At 40.6% G+C, this 20,382-nt stretch overlaps 1 protein-coding gene across 5 annotated transcripts in view; it reads left to right on the forward strand.

Annotated features, from left to right (window-relative positions):
- Positions 1 to 537: 537 nt before the first annotated feature.
- CNKSR2 (connector enhancer of kinase suppressor of Ras 2) overlaps positions 538 to 20,382 on the forward strand; it is a 269,014-nt gene continuing 249,169 nt past the window's right edge. For all 5 annotated transcript variants that reach the window (XM_075263811.1, XM_075263813.1, XM_075263812.1 and 2 more), the window contains exon 1: positions 538 to 817. In XM_075263811.1, coding sequence (XP_075119912.1) covers positions 754 to 817 — 64 coding nt within the window. In that variant the 5' untranslated portion in view covers positions 538 to 753. The remainder of the gene's footprint in view (positions 818 to 20,382) is intronic.

The following is a 20,382-nucleotide window of genomic DNA, read 5'->3' on the forward strand; positions in this document are numbered from 1 at the left end:
TTAATAACTGCTAACCGGCTCCCTTTAAATGCAGCATCCTTGATGCAGTGTGTGTACACAGACGTATTGTGCTTCTCTGCATTACCCAGAAGTCAGAGGCTTTTTGATAGACAGACGGCATTCTCCTGAACTATACATTTGTCATACAATATGCTCCGTTTACACCGGCGGCCGTTGACACGTTAGATTATCTGGTTTAGAAAAAAAGTAGGATAACAACACATTAACTAGGGATAAATAAGAATGAATTTTATGTAAGACGTATTCAAGTTCTTGTTTTTCTGCTTTAGAGCATGACTATGGCTCTGTATACACTGTATCCAGTTTTTGCTTCTTTGTTTTACTGTTGTCTGCAACATATAAACTATTCTAAAGTGTATTACAGAAGCGACTGCTGCATCGCACTGCCATAGGAAAGTAGAAGTCAATGGTTTTTGTGGTGTAGGAATGTGTGCTGTGTGTGACTGTGGGTGGAGGGATGATGTCATGATGAGAGGTGGGGGAAGATCAGTGGGAGAAGCTGAGTGTAGAGTGAGCCTTGCTAGCCCTGAGTGAATGGTGTGAAGCAGCAGCCGCCTGTGCACAGTGTGGAGAGCCTGACAACTGATGCTGCTGCTTATGGCAGCCTGGACTGAGCAGCATTGCTGACATTCACTGCAGCTTCCTCCTCTACAAAGCCTGCTCTTGTGCTGCCAGTTGGACTGACAAGTCTGTGGTTTTATTCATCATTGTGGGCACCTGGCAAAGTTCAGCATGGCATTAATAATGGAACCAGTGAGCAAATGGTCTCCCAGTCAGGTAGTGGACTGGATGAAAGGTAACGTCATTTTATTTATCATTGTCATGTATTTGTTTGAGGTTCTGTGTACGACTTACGTGTCCTGTACCAACTCATGAGGGACTTGTTTAACAAGGTTCTTCTGCTGAGGAGCAGAGGTCTTGAAGTGTTGAGATGCCTTCTAGCTTCCTATCACACAGGTGCGAGTGAGAAGTGACTTCTTCACAGCTCCAACTACATGTGAGCTTGTAAAGTTCTCCAGGAGATGATGGTGTAGGTGATAGACCACTGTCGGATGGTGAAGATAACCTATGATGCTACCTGGGACCATCATGGTCACCTCACCCATCATCTTTGTTTGAGGTTCTTCTGACCAGTAAGAATGGGGAAAACTCAATCTGAAACCCGTATTCACCTGTACAATGAATTTATACCCATCTTAATTAATTTCTGTCTTTGCCTACAAATAGGTCAATAGCAATTACATTCAGAGGTTTATTTTTCTCTTTCTTGAAGACAAGACGTGGGTTAACACCAGATAATTGCCTAATTAAGGCTGATGTGAAGTAAAGATTGCTTTCCAGATCCACTTGTCCTCTTTTAACGTTTGGATGAGCTGTGAATCCTGGTGGGATTTATCAGAGGCTTTCAGAACAAAATGCAAAATTGGGGCATGGAAATGTTGCCAGATCTGTTATAGAAAACCTCTTGTCTTTGAGAAGAAGGGGATCTTGTGGATGGATGGATCTAGTGCAGGGTTCTGCTGTCAACAGACATTGATTAATGACCCTTCACAATTGGCGTGTGGGTCCGGGGTATTAACCCTTCTAATGCTGAGGCTTTGATTGTAGATTTTGTTTGTGGGCTATGTATTTTGTGGATGACTTGGTCCTGATAGAGCTGGCTTAATATCTTGAAGTCATTGACTGTTCACAGTATAACCTGCAAATGGAGCGAGAACTAGATTGTGTGATGTTCTATGGCATGCTGGTGTTTGCGATCCTTTGCTAGTCAGACACAGCAGGGCTGTGCAGTCGGGGCACTTCTTTCATTTATGACATGTAATTGTTTATGTCTTATATCAGACAATAAAGAACCTTATATGCTCACGATTGTAATTTTTTTTATGTCCACGCACATGAAATCTGCGCCCCCATACCTTGTGCTTTATAGTTCGACATCACTTAGGCTTAACCCATTATTTATATATTTATTTCCATTACACATATAGTGCCAACATATTCTGCAGCGTTGTACAGAGATTATCGTCATTTACACCTGTCATTTTCCCCACTGTTGTTATATGTACATTGAGGGCGGTTTTCATAGAAAGCCAGTTAACCTATAGGTGTGTGTTTTGAAGCGTGGGAGTGAACTGGAATATCCAGAGGATACCCTAGAAACATTGGGGTAGCGTACCAGTTTTATACAAGCGTTGTGATTGGCTGAATTTAAGCCCAGGATCTTAGCGCTGTAAAATAACTGCGCTAATCACTTTGTATGTTGTCCATTTTAGGCTACATACACTCAATGATGGGGGGAAAAAATGGACATTAAAAACAGATGAACTATTAGGGTTTTTTTGCATCAGTTTGTTATCTGTTTTTAACCGTCCATTAAAAAAACTTGGATATACTTGGTCTATTTTTTTCCTAGCCCAAGCCACTCATCCGTTTTTAATGGCCATCAATCGAGAGCACATCTGCTTCGATGGACATTAAAAATGGAGATCCATTGACTTGTAATTATCTGCTTGTGAAAACTGACAAGAAATAGGATATGTCCAGTTAGCTAAAAAACAGACATGTATTTCCTCATTGTCTCCTATTGTAACAGACGCTAAGAAAACACGTATGTTACACATACATTTTTCACGTTCTTATGTATGAGGCGTTACTTCTGTAGTCAGAAGACTAGGGCTGGTACAGTGGTCTATAGTATCCACATTTTTCATCTGTCAGGTGGTTTAGTCAGAGGTGTAGCTCGAAGCTCCCAGGTCCAAAAAACGTGTACGGGGGCACTCGTGCCTTGTACCATTTAGAATATTAAAATATTTTATGTAGCAGAGGGCCCCTTGGGGCCCCTCAGGGTTTAGGGCCCTGTACCGACTGCTACTGACGAACCCCCATTAGCTAGAATTCTGCTTTTAGTATATCCCAGCTTCATTGCCTATACACTAGACATGCAGCAGTAATGCTGAGGCGCATTCATCACAGAAGAGAAGTACCAGAGAGAAGTCTACAGTCATCAGTACGTGCATCTTATTATATATGCTATTATATATTTCTTTTTTTATAAATAGCCCGGTGGCAAACAGAGTTAGAATAGGCAGGTTTGGGACACAAAACCTGGTGACTGGTTCCCTTTAGTAAAGTGAATAAAGTACAGGGGGTGAGATAGAAACTTTGTATCCTTTTAACAGTCTCCTTTCACTCAGCTCATGCTTACCCCTGTCAGCAGTCTTTGAGCTATCGAACTGGCATCATGGCACTTCTGGATATTTTAACACTATTCCAACCATGTCAAAGACATCTTTGAGAAATGAATCTATAAAATCATTGCTCGCTTTATGCTATGAAATCCTGTACATGTGATGTTCCCTAGCGCAGTACTCTGAGTACTGTGAGATTTCAGAGCCGCTAGACCAGTGGTTCTTAACCAGGGTTCGATCGAACCCTAGGCCCTATGCACGGTTCATTTTGTGTACCAGTAAAAAAACATATACTTATGTCTTGAATTTGGAAATAAATCATATTTGATTTATCACTAAAGAGAATTCGGTGAATGTGCATATGAAACTAGTGGGTTCGGTACCTCAAACAAGGTTAAGAACCATTGCGCTAGAGCCAACCTGTCCTGGCAAGTGGAATGTTAATGGTGGAATAAACATGTTTACAATGTTGACTCCATGACTTGCCCATGCTGCTACAATGCCCCAATGACCACAATTACCCTTCAATGTGCAACTATTTTCAAGATTACATTCTTAAAACTCGCCTCTAGATGGCTCTGAGAAAGTGTTCATATTCAGCCTGTAGACTCTCCATAGAAGGCAGATAGATCCAGACTGGATTCATACCTCCATGATTTGGTTCTGTGTAGGAGGTTTGGGATCCTGTCATGCAGGCTTAGACTGGCCCTCAGTGGAGTGTCTGAATTCCTGGGTGGGCCCTTATAGTCCAAACCCTGCAAGAGCGGTGCATAGCACAGAACACATATTGCACTACATACAGTTTACCCCATGTCATGTAGTCTATGCTCCCATATAATAAAATGTCTGAAATATTTAACAAGCTACCCAGTTTATTATATATAGATACATTGGGTGGCTCGGCAAAGAGGCAGTTAGACCAATGCCCCCCCACTGGGCCCCTTCAGCAGTCATCTTTCTAAGTGAGCGCTAATCAGGCTCTATTGTAAGGCAAGAGAGAGTCTACAGACTATTGGGAGAGGCACAGGACAGAAATGGTCCAAGGTAAGGACTAGGTAGCAGACCAATACTTGGAATAAAATGTGCGTCAGTGCTGTTTTAGGTATCTGGAGGCATGTAACATTTGCATTTAGCTGTCTAGTTGGCCCCCAGGATGAATTGTTTTGGTGGGCCCTTGACATCCCAGTGTAGCACTGTTGTCATGTCAATGAAGGTGAAGCCGTTCTGGAAAAGAAAAAAAAAAAAAAAAAAGGTCTTGTTGTTGTATAATTGAAGACAGTCAAGTTTTGGCACAACTGCTGTAGAGGATCACCATGTCCATGTATTGAATGGACATCCCAGTAATTTTACCAGGCACTGTGTAATGATTTATCTCATCTGTGGCGGCGCTGCAGGGGAATTGGTCTTTTGTTTCCTTGTTCTCATACAGACTATAACTGTTGCGTGACTTAGATATCTAAAACAAGAAGTGGAAAACTAAATGAGATTATTTTCTAATTGTGAATCCAGTAGGATGATGAGCTTTGCTATGAGATGACATGGTTTCTGTTAGGATCTGACTTTCTTCTGCAGTGGTCAAACAATAAGAAAAGTGCAGCCGCTAAAATATAGCTGGCATTTTGGACACTAAATGGTTGTGCTTATACCTTGTGCTAAATTTATTATGTGTTTTGGATACTTTCGACCCCCCCCCCCCCTCCTTTTTTTTTCCTGAACCACTTGAACAGGGGACTTGGTTTAAGATGCACCAAAGATGTGCCAAAATTGTGGCTCACACATTGGAATAAGCTAAACCAACTAATAGGTGCTCTATAGTTAGACAAAAGTATTGCTAAGTGTACCAGGTTTAGCATAAGTCACTGTAATAAACTTGGCACATATTAAAGGGAATCTATCATGTAAAAATACCCCTGAGCACTGACATGAGGGTCTTCAAACCACTTTATTCTCTATGAACGGTGCAACAGCAGTGTGTTCTCTTTTATTGGCTGATTATACTGTAGGTATAAAACATACAAAACAAGTTTGTTGGCACACTGTACATCAGTAGTACAATGTGTGTACCTGAGGAGTAACTCTATTTGCCAATTATTGTTAACTATCTGATACATGACTTATGCTGTATTTTGCTTTCTTAGCAGTTTTCTATGGTACACACTCGATCTCTAGTTTTCAGTTCTTGAGTTATACTGCACACAGAAAGTAGAGGGGAATCTACTCCTATCTATCTATCTATCTATCTATCTATCTATCTATCTATCTATCTATCTATCTAGATCTTAGATTATACAGAACATTATAGAGAAGTACTGATGTGTGTTGGTGTGAATAAAGCACAGGGGGTGAGATAGAAACTTGGTAAACTTTAACTGTCTCCTTTGTCACTCACCTAATGCTTACCTCCCTCCATAGACTTCTACTGTGGATTGTAATCTGACACCTCTGTGAGCTTCAGAAAGAAGAGCATGTATTTTTATTGGTTAAGATATGTTGCAGTAAGTTCACACTTGCGCTCACTTCTTTGTTTTGTGCCGTTGAGGCATCAGAACAATGGAGAAGTGGACCAATAAAATAGCAGTTACAAATAGAGCTCGGCAGACCCCATTGACTATAATGGGGTCCATCAGATGTTCGTCGTTTTTAAACTGAAACTGGCAGAGGTAAAAGTCCTCCACTACAATGGCGGACAATGCACAGATGTAAACTTAGTTTTATAAAGTTTTATGTAAGTTGTAAAGGTTAGTGACCATTTAAGTGATTTGACCCAAAGTGAGGTCTATTTTTGTAAAATAATAAAGGGCTTTTATGACATTTATATTTATATGCCTGTACAGGAAAACAACGTGCCATACAGTAGACTTTTCTGTTAATATTATTGACTGTGAGACTCAATTTTTCCTATCAGTATGTGTTTGGAGTTTGGGAGGAAATCCTCACAAACACGAAGAGAACATACAAACTTCTTGCAGATGTCATCATTGGCAGGATTCGAACCCAGGATTCCAGCGCTGCAATGCTAACCACTGAGCCACCATGTTGCCCCCACCTCTCTTCCTGACTGTTAGGGTACAAACTCTCTAGAGCCTAAACACTCACTGACTTTTCAACAAACTTTGCATAAACCAATAGTACAAATCAGAGAAGAGATAGAATAGACAAAATGGAGGTTTCTGGAGATGAATAGAACATTTCTGTCTTGCCCAAGTGTTTTTTTTACAGGTCAGTATTTGTCCTTATAACATCTTGTATGATGCTGATAGGGATTGAACGTGAGAGAAACTAAGTTGGGAAGATTCTTCTTTGCTTTCTAGCTTTATTTGTTTAGCGGCTAGTCTTCCACCAACAGCTCAGGGAGAACTAAAATTTAGAGAGAGAACATGTCAAGGAAAAAAAATTGATACATTTTTTAGAATATCATCATATAATGGACAGAAATCATGCAAATTTGGTGAACTGACACACACGGGACTTCTTTTAAAGGGAGTCTGTCAGCTGGAAAATCGATAGCACTCTAATGACAGCACCTTGTAGAGCTGCTTCTTCACTTTCCAAAGATGCCTTTCTTATTCTGTATTGCAGCTCCATTTTGCAAACATCTGTGTGTTGTTATTATAGAAATTACCTGAAAAGTGCTTTAGGGGAGTTTCTTCTCCTGTACGCTAGATAACTGCCCCTAACTGTGACAAAGTGGAAGCTATCTCTTGTGTAATGGTTCTGGAGCCGGTGACCTAGAGCAGAGAGTGAAACTCCCCTAAAAGCCTTGTCAGCTAATTTGCATATGAATAAACCTCTGATTTTCATACAAATGGAGCTTCAATGCAGAAGGGTAGAAGCCTACAAGGTACTGTCAGTCTGATAGACTTTACTGCTGACAGACTCCCTTTAACTCCGTTGTATTTTAAATCTGACACATGTTCATTTCCTGCATGAGATGTAGATAGGATAAGATGAGAACTTGCTGATTTTATCTCTCTTTTTTTTTCTTACCCCAGTGTCACCTGTTGTTCTTGGCAATAGATTGTGAAAGGTGTTGGTGACACAAAACATCTTTAATCTATTTGTGTTCTTATTGATTCTGGTAAAGTGGTGTTGAAAATGGAAATACCAGAAATTCTAGCACATTGAAGGAGAATTGTAGGATATCCCTTGTTGGTTTGGTTGTTATTCAATCACTTATTTTATTTTTACTAAAAATTGAGCATAAAAATGTAATGTAGCAGAGACGTCAGATATGGCTGTGTAAACAGGCCCTTAATACGGCCTGTCACCATGGTAACTGCTACACTGATTACAATAGCATCTACGCTAAATGTATTCACCTTGTGTTACAGTGCGAATATTACAGGTAACGGCTCAGGAAATACTCGCTGTACCCGCATACATATCTATATGTCCCCGGTCCCTGGGAGTCACAGAGAACCTTTGTTACCTTGAATGGTAATTGATGTAAGTCTGGGTAATATAATAGTGAATATGGAGAATTACTGTCTACTGTATTGTGTATGTTCATTTCTTCCGGATTTGCACTGTAGCTGCTCTTTTATTATTAGATTTTCTTTAACTTAATGACAAATACACTTTAGCCACAGATCCAATTATATTATTGAATTTTACCTGGGATTAAGGCAAATCCAGGGCCACTGCATTTAGTGACACTGGCAAATTATTGTTTTGGTGTACAGTAGTATAACAAAGCTATGTAATGTATGCTTATATGCTTCATAGGAAACCTGTCACCAGCCTTGGGGGCCATGGACCAGCATGTCTACAAATGACATTAATGGCCCCAAATCTGGTGACTTCTATCTCAGCCCAAGGAAATTCTGATTTCCTTCCAGTGGCATGACTAAAGTCTTGTGGGCTCGGGTACAATCTTTTGTCCAGTGTTCCCTACCTCATCTCTACAGCGAAATCTTGATAGTGATGGTTATGTAAGCTGCAATTTCAATACTGATGCCAGTGCTTATGGCCCCCTATGGCTCCTGGGCCCCAGTGCTACTGCACCCTCTGCACCCCCTCAAGTTAAGTTCCTGGTTCCTTCCATCTTACCGTTCTGTTTCACTGACTATGCTGTATTGCCAACTTCATGCAGTAACGCTTGGGTTACACCAGAGTGCACTGTGTAGAGGCTTTTTCTGCTTTTCAGCAGTTGAGAACAGAGTATGTAACCATCCCATCAGTGATTTGGTTTCCACCTCCTGGAAAGCACCCACTGTATCAGAAGGACCAGTGGCTTAGTCCCTGAGTGCAGAAGGGAGTTTTACCTGTGAGAGCAGGAGTGATGACCATTGCCTCATGGAAACCCAGGTGATTGAAGTCATTTGTAAAGTCTCCTAGCATTTTACAGAAATATTTGGTTCCCAAAATCAAATTAAATTATAACCTTTATTAGGAAATAGGCTAAAATAGCATCTATGTGTGTGTGTATATATATATATATATATATATATATATATATATATATATATATATATTGTGGAGAACCGCTCAGGTAGATGCTCGGCAGCAGTGCAGGAAACAGGGACACAGACACTGGATTGCACACAAGTGCAGGCTTTATTCAATTGCAGTGCATTAATTGCCTTTGCAAAGGCACAAATAAACAAAACAAAACCCTTCTCGACAGAGAACTAAACTAAACACGAACAAACTTTTCCCTGTCTATACAGAAGCCTGGCTACCAGACTCCCACCTTGGCAACAACAACGGTTGGCACAGTACCTGCTTTGTATGTTCAGTCTGAACAGGTCAGCTGACCTCCCTGGTGTGGGTCTTTACCAAACACCCTTTAGCTGCCTGGCTGTGACATACCTGTCTTCCCAGACCACACCCCTCACTCTCTCACAATATATATATATAATATATATATACACACACACGGACAAAATTGTTGGTACCCCTCATTTAATGAAAGAAAAACTCACAATGGTCACAGAAATAACATCTCTCACAAAAGTAGTACTAAATAAAAATTGTTGACAAGCCACAAAGCTTCTGGGAGAATGTCCTATGAACAGATGAGACAAAAATTGAACTTTTTGGCAAGGCACATTACCTTTATGTTCACAGATGGAAAAATGAAGCATATCCTGAAAAGAACACTGTCCCTACTGTGAAACATGGAGGAGGCTCTGTTATGTTCTGGGGCTGCTTTGCTGTATCTGGCACTGGGTGTCTTGAATCTGTGCAGGGTACAATGAAATCTCAAGACTATCAAGGGATTTTAGAGATAAATGTGCCGCCCAGTGTCAGAAAGCTTGGTCTCAGTCACAGGTCATGGGTCTTACAGCAGGATAATGACCCAAAACACACAGCTAAAAACACCCAAGAATGGCTAAGAAGGGAACATTGGACTATTCTGAAGTGGCCTTCTATGAGCCCTGAAATAAATCCTATTGAGCATCTTTGGAAGGAGCTGAAACATGCCGTCTGCAAAAGGCATCCTTCAAAGACAACTGGAGCAGTTTGCTCATGAGGAGTGGGTCATAATACCTGCTGAGAGGTGCAGAAGTCTCATTGACAGTTACAGGAATCATTTGATTGCAGTGATTGCCTCAAAAGGTTGTGCAACAAAATATTAAGGGAACCATCATTTCTGTCCAGGCCTGTTTCATGAGTTTTATTTTATTTTTTTAAATTCTGTTGAAGTGAAAAGCAATATCTGACTTTCATTGTTCATTTCCATAGAATTCTTGTTTAATATTGCTTTTGTCAGATTCAAGTTATTTCTGTGGGTTCTTCTTTCATTAAATGAGGGCGATCAACAATTTTGTCCATGTGTATATAATGCTAATTCATAGACAGCGCAGGTCAGATAAGTACAAACATGACTAGTACACTTGGTCCCAAAAAATAGTCAAGTCATCTCATTGGAGAGCTGTGTGCATAGTGTGTGAAGAATATCAACACAGTGGTGTAGATCATAGATTTCATATATTAGAAGAGCCCTAATACAAATCTATCCATGGGTAATTAATAGAGATGAGCGAGTAGTGTTCGAAGTTTAAGGTTCGATACCTTTAGAAGTCTTCTCCGTGCAGCGTCCCCGTGGCGTCTTCCGGCTGGAATTTACTCTGCTTAGGCATCCGGCCTAGGGAGAGCCGACTGCGCATGTGCGGGCATGCCCTCGCATGCGCAGTCGGCTCTGCTCAGGCATCAGGCCGGGCAAAGCCAACCGCGCATGTGCAGTTGGCTCTGCCTAGGCCCTGATGCCTAGGCAGAGTGAATTCCAGCCAGAAGAAGACGCAGTTACGCTGCGCCGGGAGAAGACTTCAAGGAGAATCCAGCCCGACCGTCACTCGTGGACTTGGTAAGTATAAGTTTATCGAATTTTGCATACCCCTGAAACGAGCATTTCCCCCCATAGACTATAATGGGGTTTGAAATCCGTTCGAACAGTCGAACAGTGTGCGGCTGTTCGAATCGGATTTTGAACCTCGGACATTTTAGTGTTCGCTCATCTCTAGTAATTAATCCCCCAGGTTTTAGAGGAGGAAAATAGGGAAAAAATTTTTTGAAGCAAAAACTGGTAAAATATTTAATATATGGGAGTTGTAGTTTTGCAACAGCTGCAAGGCCACATTGACAGGTGACCCTGCAGCTGTACGGGGACGCATAGAGTGTTTTTTTTTGCGGGGCCAGAGTTACTTTTTAGTTATACCATTTTGGGGAATATCTATTTCTTAGATCACCTTGTATTGAAAAAAAAAAAAACGGTGGTTTATGATATATGATTTTCTACTTTTATATATATATTCTAGGGACAGGAGGTGATTTAGAACTTTTATTTATTTCATATTTTTAAACTTTTTTTTTTATTTTACTATTTTATTCCCCCCCCCGGGGGCCTTGAGCCTGCGGTCACTTGACTGCAAGTCCCATAGACGGCAATACAACTGTATTGCCGCCTATGGGACATTCTGTCTATTAGTATTACGGCTGGTCATAGACCCAGCCGCAATACTAATACAACAGTGACAGAGCCTGGGAGCCTCATTAGGCTCCCGGCTGTCACCCGAACAGGTCGGCTCCTGCGATATCGCCGCGCAGGAGCCGACCTGCAACTTCACAGGTATGGGGCCGGTGGGGAGAAGGGGCCACCGATACTGACCCGGCATCCGCTGTACTAGAGAGGCGGATGCCGGCGAGGGATTGACGCCATCAAAGGAGCCGGGGCCTGCGACATCGCTACGCTCCTCTGCCCTGCATGAAGCCAGCGGCGGGGGGACGGAGGAGCGGAATAGCATCGCCGCTGCCGCTGCTGGCTTCATGCAGGGCAGAGGAGCGCAGCGATGTCGCAGGCCCCGGCACATGTGCCGGCGTCTATCACTTACCGGCTTCCGCCTCTCTATTACAGCGGATGCCAGGCGCCACATTCAGACTATAAGACGCACCCTTCTTTTCCCCCCAAATTTGGGGGAAAAAGTGCGTCTTATAGTCCGAAAAATACGGTAAATGTATATGAGAGACCATTTGTAGATATGATAATTTCCCACAAAGAGGTAAAGGGGGGATGACTAACTCCAAATCTCCTAAATCAGGATTATTTTAGAGGCATTAGATTTTAGCACTGGCTTAAGATGTATATCACACAAGGAAACACTCCAAACAATAGCAGTCTCTGTCCCCAACAATAGCGGTCTCTGCCCCCAATGCCACTAGTCAAAGCTGATGTAGAAAATGCTTGTGGATTGCAAAGGGGAACTTGCCACACATTAGCAGTCCTTGCCCCCAACTTTACATGTTATGACTTATGTAGAGTACATTTTACTCTGCTCAACGCATTTCCCTAATTGATAATCTAAGTTCATCAGGAGCTAACAGTAGAATATACTTGGGAGATGTGTAAAGAATTCAGGAACAACTGCAGGTTTTCCCAGAACCCCAGTGGTGGACTCTGGTACTTATAATAGCTTAGAAAAAATTGTGGTTGCTTTTCTAGCAGACAAATCAACTTTGAAAATTCCTTCCAAAAGCCATGAGTTTTACATAAGGTAAGACTTTCAAAGGACTGAAAGAGGGACAGACTATGTGGTACACTTCATATCTCCTGGGATCAGGACACTGAACCCGGGATGGTTTGGGCTATGGGTTTTGCAATGTATTTTGATTCTGTTTTGGTGAGGTTTGTCAAAGCTTTTCGTACCCCCATTGACTTGGATTCCATCCTTTTTTTTTTTTTCTCTTCATTGCAGTTTGCAAGCACGGTGTCCCAATGTATGGGACACGGTTATAATGTATGGGAGACTTCCATGCAGATTTGGGTGCAGAGGCTCTCCCAAATCCTTGTGGATAAAATTGTGTGAACATACTCTTGAGTTGCCCAAAAAATTAAATCTTGATCTTTTAATGTTATTTCCTCATTGCCCGCTTAGCTGTTTAGAATTGGAGGGAATAAAATGTATCTTCTCATTATGATTGTCAACAATTGAATGTAATATGATCGATGGCTCTGTTGTACTAGGGGAGGCTTAGATAAGACAGGATAACAATGTTATACATGGGCAACTCTTGTGAAGGTTTGAGAGATAAAAATGAAATGGCTACGAACAGCTTATTTCCCTAATACAGACTTGGGTTGGGGCCCACATGGCGTTAACGCCGCAGTTTGCTCGAGACGGAAACACCGCAGGCAAAAACCTGATGTCTTACAGTCACAGCAAAGTGGATGGGATTCCAGATTAAAAAAAAAAAAAAACATGGTCTTGCAATGATTTCCAAAACTTTAGCAATTTTGGAAATCAAGGCATGTCAATTATACCTGTACGGAAACACTGTATAACTGAAGCAGAAAGTCCACAGAGGAAAGCTCTGCAAACTTTCTGTCCAAAGCACTGCATGAAGAACTGAGATGCGTTGCCACCGCGGTTTTTGCCGTAGCTCTTTTTTGCTGCTGGACGCCACGTGGGACCTTAGCCTTAAATATATTATAACACACATAGACAGATGGAATAGTACTCTAGTATTTGTTAAAAACCAAAGTCTGACATTCAAAATGTCAGGATTGTTAGAGAACAGCTCTCCCAAGAAGCTGAAAAAAATTTCATGGACAAGATCTGACTGCTGGTGATAATTTCACATTTTATATCAGAATTATTTTAGGCAGACACCTGTCTCTCTGTGATTTTCCTTCTTCTTTTTCCATTACTGTCCACAATGCAGAACATTATATGATCTTGCACCTGTCAGGTCCTGTTTTTGACAGATAAAAAGAAATTTAATGTGCAAAATAAATAGTAGTTTTTATATTTTTATTTTTAAATATTTTGTGTTTTTAACTAAATATATACTTTTTTAATTTTTTTTTTTTAAGCCTAACCAATGTGCATTTGTTGGATAGAGGGCTGTTAGGATGGTAAGAAAACCCTCTCGGCGATGTGTCAGCCCTCTGTACAGTACTGATATTGCATGACACAGTATTGCAGAATTTGATATGAAATTTAAATATTTTCGGGTCACCCTGGGGCGCTGTCATGCAGCCTTTCAAATATACTTCTCTGCTCATTACATGCATTTAAAGGTTTTGCCTGCAGCAAACGGTTATTAAACATCTGGATGATTTTTATAATTTACTTTTACATTATTTTTTGTGAATAACAGAGATGTGTCTGGCCGCTTAGACTGGCAGCCTCAATGATTCCTCTCCTCTGAGTCCTGATATAAGGCTTAGTAATTACTCTACCTGCTTGGTTGATTCCCATTCCCATTGCCTGCCCTGCCCATCACATACTGTATACTCCCATGGAGTAACAAGTTTTGGGGATTTTTTTGTAAGATGCTTATAATATTTATAACCAAGTGTGATGTTTTTGCATACAGACTGCACCCCTCCTATCATTAGAGTACACCGTGCCGCTAGAACCATTGTCGGGAATAATAATTGGCCTCATTTATGAAAACTAGTTGTTCATAGAAACCATGCGGATCACTTATTTTATTTCTAACGTGTGCTGGAAATGACAGGCATTATCCTGTTTGCCCTTCAATTTTTTGTGAGTTTCCTGTAAATCTGAATAGGAAATTCGTCTCCACTAAATTTTCGACACTAATTAATTAGAGTTAAAACTTCAGCTCAGGAACTAAAATTCAACGGGTTTAGAATTGAAGGCTTAAGAAATATTGTCAGGAGAGTTATGTTCATTGTTGTGCTGGGTATGATGTGGATGGGAGCCACAAGTGATGGGTATGGGTTGTCCTGTGAATAAATATTACATTTTCCTGTTTGAATCATGTAAAAAGTATTTTTAATTTTGAGTAATTTAAGAAAAATACTGGTATTGTCTAAAAATGACTAGTTGATAAGGCTGGGCGATAATAACCTAAATCAAAATTGTGATCAATTGGGCATTTTTTCTCCATTACGATTCATGGTGAATATTTAGATAATGCCCAATTTAACCCATGCCCCTTTTACAATATGAGTAAAAGTTAACTTTGAACGATTCCTCTGGCGGATTCGTTTGGTGACAACATGGTCAAATCAAAACTGCTATTATACTCTAAGATTCTGGGGTCCCTTCAGTCCCCAGAGCTTAATGATCAAAGGCCCAGGGGAAGTGATCAAACATAAAAAACCCCAGTGTTACTCACCTCTCCTGGACTTCAGCAGAACTCCATGTTCTCTACAGCGCTTCTGCCTGTTGTCAGGAACAGCTAAGGCTTGTGATTAGGCCTCAATGGTCACATGGGTTACACAGTGTTGTGACGCTTCCTTCTATGTCTCACAATATCACATGACAGGCTGAGGCCCAATGGTAGATTGATGTACGCTGGGTGATGTTTGGTTTTGGTTATTTTTCGATTAATCTTCCAACCCTACTATTTCTTGTTTGTTATTGTTCCCCTTTGTGTGTTCTTGGTTCCCTTTTGAGAATGACCATATATATATATATATACAGTCCTATGAAAAAGTTTGGGCACCCCTATTAATCTTAATCATTTTTAGTTCTAAATATTTTGGTGTTTGCAACAGCCATTTCAGTTTGATATATCTAATAACTGATGGACACAGTAATATTTCAGGATTGAAATGAGGTTTATTGTACTAACAGAAAATGCGCAATATGCATTAAACCAAAATTTGACCGGTGCAAAAATATGGGCACCTCAACAGAAAAGTGACATTAATATTTAGTACATCCTCCTTTTGCAAAGATAACAGCCTCTAGTCGCTTCCTGTAGCTTTTAATCAGTTCCTGGATCCTGGATAAAGGTATTTTGGACCATTTCTTTCTACAAAACAATTCAAGTTCAGTTAAGTTTGATGGTCGCCGAACATGGACAGCCCGCTCTCAAATGATCTGAAAACAAAGATTGTTCAACATAGTTGTTCAGGGGAAGGATACAAAACGTTGTCTCAGAGATTTAACCTGTCAGTTTCCACTGTGAGGAACATAGTAAGGAAATGGAAGACCACAGGGACAGTTCTTGTTAAGCCCAGAAGTGGCAGGCCAAGAAAAATATCAGAAAGGCAGAGAAGAAGAATGGTGAGAACAGTCAAGGACAATCCACAGACCACCTCCAAAGAGCTGCAGCATCATCTTGCTGCAGATGGTGTCACTGTGCATCAGTCAACTATACAGCGCACTTTGCACAAATAGAAGCTGTATGGGAGAGTGATGAGAAAGAAGCCGTTTCTGCACGTACGCCACAAATAGAGTTGCCTGAGGTATGAAAAAGCACATTTGGACAAGGCAGCTTCATTTTGGAAACAAAAATTGAGTTGTTTGGTTATAAAAAAAAGGCGTTATGCATGGCGTCCAAAAAGAAACAGCATTCCAAGAAAAACACATGCTACCCACTGTAAAATTTGGTGGAGGTTCCATCATGCTTTGGGGCTGTGTGGCCAATGCCGGCATCGGGAATCTTGTTAAAGTTGAGGGTCGCATGGATTCCACTCAGTATCAGCAGATTCTTGAGAATAATGTTCAAGAATCAGTGACGAAGTTGAAGTTACGCCGGGGATGGATATTTCAGCAAGACAATGATCCAAAACACCGCTCCAAATCGACTCAGGCATTCATGCAGAGGAACAATTACAATGTTCTGGAATGGCCATCCCAGTCCCCAGACCTGAATATCATTGAACATATGTGGGATGATTTGAAACGGGCTGTCCATGCTCGGCGACCATCTAACTTAACTGAACTTGAATTGTTTGTCCAAAATACCTTTATCCAGGATCCAGGAACTGATTAAAAGCTACAGGAAGCGACTAGAGGCTGTTATCTTTGCAAAAGGAGGATCTACTAAATATTAATGTCACTTTTCTGTTGAGGTGCCCATACTTTTGCACCGGTCAAATTTTGGTTTAATGCATATTGCGCATTTTCTGTTAGTACAATAAACCTCATTTCAATCCTGAAATATTACTGTGTCCATCAGTTATTAGATATATCAAACTGAAATGGCTGTTGCAAATACCAAAATATTTAGAACTAAAAATGATTAAGATTAATAGGGGTGCCCAAACTTTTTCATAGGACTGTATATATATATATATATATATATATATATATATATATATATTATATATGTGTGTGTGTCCAGTGTAGGTGGTCACACTTGCTAAGTGTGAAAAGTCTTCCTTCTCAGACTTTCGCTGACAGAGGAGTGATTCTTGCTGTTGTGCAGATCAGCTAATAAGAATCTGCACTAAAATGAGCTTCTTCTTATTGGCACAGGACTCACTTGATGGATGTTCCTAGAAGGAATCAAACAAGCGATAGGGGTTCCACTGTTTTTTTTTTTTTGTTTGTTTCTCTGGTACAGTAAGGCAAGCTTCTAATCCTTCTCCAGGGATTGCCAACCCCCCCATAAAAAATCTGGGAGTTCTGGGAATAGTAAGGTTACTAGATGCCAAGCATTTTGCAAGGAGCTTATTATGACATACTATAACCTGCTGAGCTGTCATTTTAATGAAGTTATCCAATTTTTAGCAAATAAATGTTATTCTTTGTGTTATTCAATTTCCAATATACTTCCTGTATGACTTCCTCACATCCTGTTATATACTATATATCACATGAGCATGTACTGATTTATTTTATTTTTTATTCCCCGGAGGAACATAAAGAATAATAGCAAGAGGAATTGATTGAGAAAGTATATTGGCAAATTATATAACTTTGCATTGTATTAAGCAATAACAGCTATTTGCTGAAACTGGACAACCCCTTAAAGGGGTTGGACACTTTCAGACCAATATTGAGGAACCCATGTTAGGACTTGCGTCATAAAAAGTTGTACAATTTTCCAAAATATTTTCATGTATGGTCACATTGTACGGGTACAAATACAGATCTGCCTCCATGCTCGTTTCGTCATTTTCTGTGGTTTATTTGAAGTTTGTCTATGCAAAAACTTCAGTCCTGGTTAGCAAACCGAATCTTTACTCCAGGAGAAGGAATAACTTTTCACCTGCATGGAGTTTTTGTTACTTTGTGACTTTAATTTCCGCATCTTGTATATGCACAGTGCTATTCATTGAAATGATCTTGTACTTTGTGTCTTTATTTGCTGGCACAAGTGAAAGGTCGGTTTTCTTAATAATAATCTGATCCGATGTAAGAGATCTTAGACTGCGGCTGAGGTGCAGGAGACTGTAAGGTAGACAACATTTGATGGGTAACATTAGCGGCAGCCTGGAAACCCTTTCCACATCTACACATATAAAGTAATTAAGTTGTACTTTTAGCACCGCTGCTTACAGATTTCATGTCACTTCTTATGAGTATGAAACATCTGTTCATTTAAAGCTGCTTGTACAATATGTTTCCTTAGCAGCTTTCTCCTCCATTATGTGCTGCTGATCTAACACTCAGGTACTTTAAGCTATTGGACAAATGGAATTTGTAAATCTGAGTGAGTTGTTTTTCCCCCAGTATTTGTCACATATAGTCATTTGTATAATTTTATTGCTGCAGGATATAGTCATTTGTTTGATTCTGTTACTGATATTCTCTGGCAAGTGTAAGATAGTTTTAGAGGAAGGTATAATTCATGTTTTCTTCCTGAAGTCAATTTGGTGAGTGCATTATAGAAGAATTGCTTTACATTTTGTAGCCATGTTGGGTAAGAGTGTGCCAGAGCACAGCATTGCAAAAACCCAGCCATGACTGGGTTACGAGGTATTGCAAGGACCCCAGATTAGTGTAAAGGCAAAATATGGGGGTATTGGAAGTTGGGGGGATACCTCTTGCTGTAGAGTATTGGCTATAAAAAAAACTATGTTGTTTCCACTGGTGGAATGAAGTCCTGGAGGAATAAGGGTGTGTTACAAAGTCAAGGTTCCTTGACAAGTTTGTTTGCAGTACCTTGCAGTGTAGATATCCACCTATGAAGGTTTTCCTTCTTATGGCCCGAGCCCCATGTAGCGTAAACGCTGTGATTTGCATTTTATAGTATCTGCAAAGTGGATTTGATTCTGGCTAATACCATCTACACATTGCAGGAAAAAAATCCACAGCAGAAATGTTGCGATTTCAAAACCCGTTGAGTTTTTGGAAATCGCAGCATGGCAATTATACCGATGAAAATGCTGGCATTTTCCATATAGGTATAATAGAAGCAAAAAGTCTGCAGTGGAAAATTCTGTGGACTTTGTGTGAAAAGAGATGCAGAAAAAAAAAACTGTTTCCAACGTAGTCCTTTCCGCAATGCTTTTTGGCTGTATCATGTTACTTGGGGCTTTAGCCTAAAGAGGTTTCTAGCCCTAAATGGAGATTGCATATGGGTTACCTTTTCTGTAGATAGGTCATCCAGTATGAAAAATGTCAGTGTCCCACTCCCAGACTTCGCACATATTAGCTTTTTTGGCAGCCTTCAGGCACTGGGCGGGGAACATGGGCAGGCTGTTCCTATTAAAGTAATGCAATGCTGCAATTCCCTGGATTCTCTACTATGCAGTGAACAGAGCTGCAGCCCCACTTCTATTACTTGAATAATGGTAGGCTGCACACTCTTCTAGTGCCTAGAGGCTACTGGAATCCGCCTGAGGACACTCGCTCCTCCCCACTAGGCCCATTCATTGGGCCTAATCCGGAGCGGAGTGGCAATGGCATCAAGTCGCAGCTACCCGTTTTCTGGTCTGGAAACTGCTACTCAGCTACCTGTTTTTTGGTCTGGCCTAAGGGTTTAGAAGTAACAATCCTTATTGTGCTCTACAGCCTGAGGGGACCCAAAGACCTTTTTACTACATAAGAAGACACCAGTATTATAGATAGCACATGAAAGGTGGGAACCCTATTAAAGATTGTGTATTGGAGCTCAGGAGTTTCAAGTTACTCCTCTAGAGCAAGTTGCCATTTTCCTGTCAGTATTGACCTCTGCCCAAGAAAATTTCGGTTTTGTCAGCTGCCATTTTTCTAATCCTCTAATTCTGCTAGACCAGTATCTCTAGCCTGAGGTTCATCATTACCTCCAGGCTTAAAGGGCAGATATAGTTGGATATCTCCAATGAAATAATGTAATGCTCAACTGTATCAAATGCTGTTGAATGGTCTTCAAGTATAAGCATGGTGTATTTGCCCCTTTCTCTTGACGTCCAGGTCATTTACTATGTGTGTGAGTGCTGGTTCAAGGCATTGTTGTTGGTTTTTTTCCAAAAGTCAAACTGAACAGGGACCGAGATGCCACCACCTGACAGCCTTGTATCTAGTTGGATAGCCGCATATTTGTCTATAACTTTTTCTAAAAACAGCAGATTAAAAACGCATCAAGAAGGTCAGGACATTCCAAAAGTTGTGATGTCAGGTCTGGGGCCAGGTTGCACACTGTTGTACAAAGACCACACAATCACTGTCTTCTGTTTTGGTATGGCTTCTTTCCCTGCTACATGGTGAAGCTGGCTGGGGGTTTTGGTCCACATCACATCAGCGTCGCATATATTCTTGACCAAAGTGGTAAAATATAATTTTATGATCACATACATTCCCCTCTTTTGCTGTGGATAAATCACCACACCCAGACAGGTTTGTAAATGACTGGACTATTACAGTAATGTTATATATTTCTAGGAATATTTTTAAAAATAAGAATAGAAGCCATTCCAACTTAAGTAAGAGCAACGTAGTGAATATTATAAAAATTCTCCATTTAGATTTTTTCATGGAAATGTCCCCCTATGTGTTCTTGCTTCTGCTGTCAGAGGTATTGATTATTCTGTGGGCGCTCC

The sequence above is a fragment of the Leptodactylus fuscus genome, chromosome 2, assembly GCF_031893055.1.
Source record: "Leptodactylus fuscus isolate aLepFus1 chromosome 2, aLepFus1.hap2, whole genome shotgun sequence".
In the NCBI taxonomy this organism is placed as follows: Eukaryota; Metazoa; Chordata; class Amphibia; order Anura; family Leptodactylidae; genus Leptodactylus; species Leptodactylus fuscus.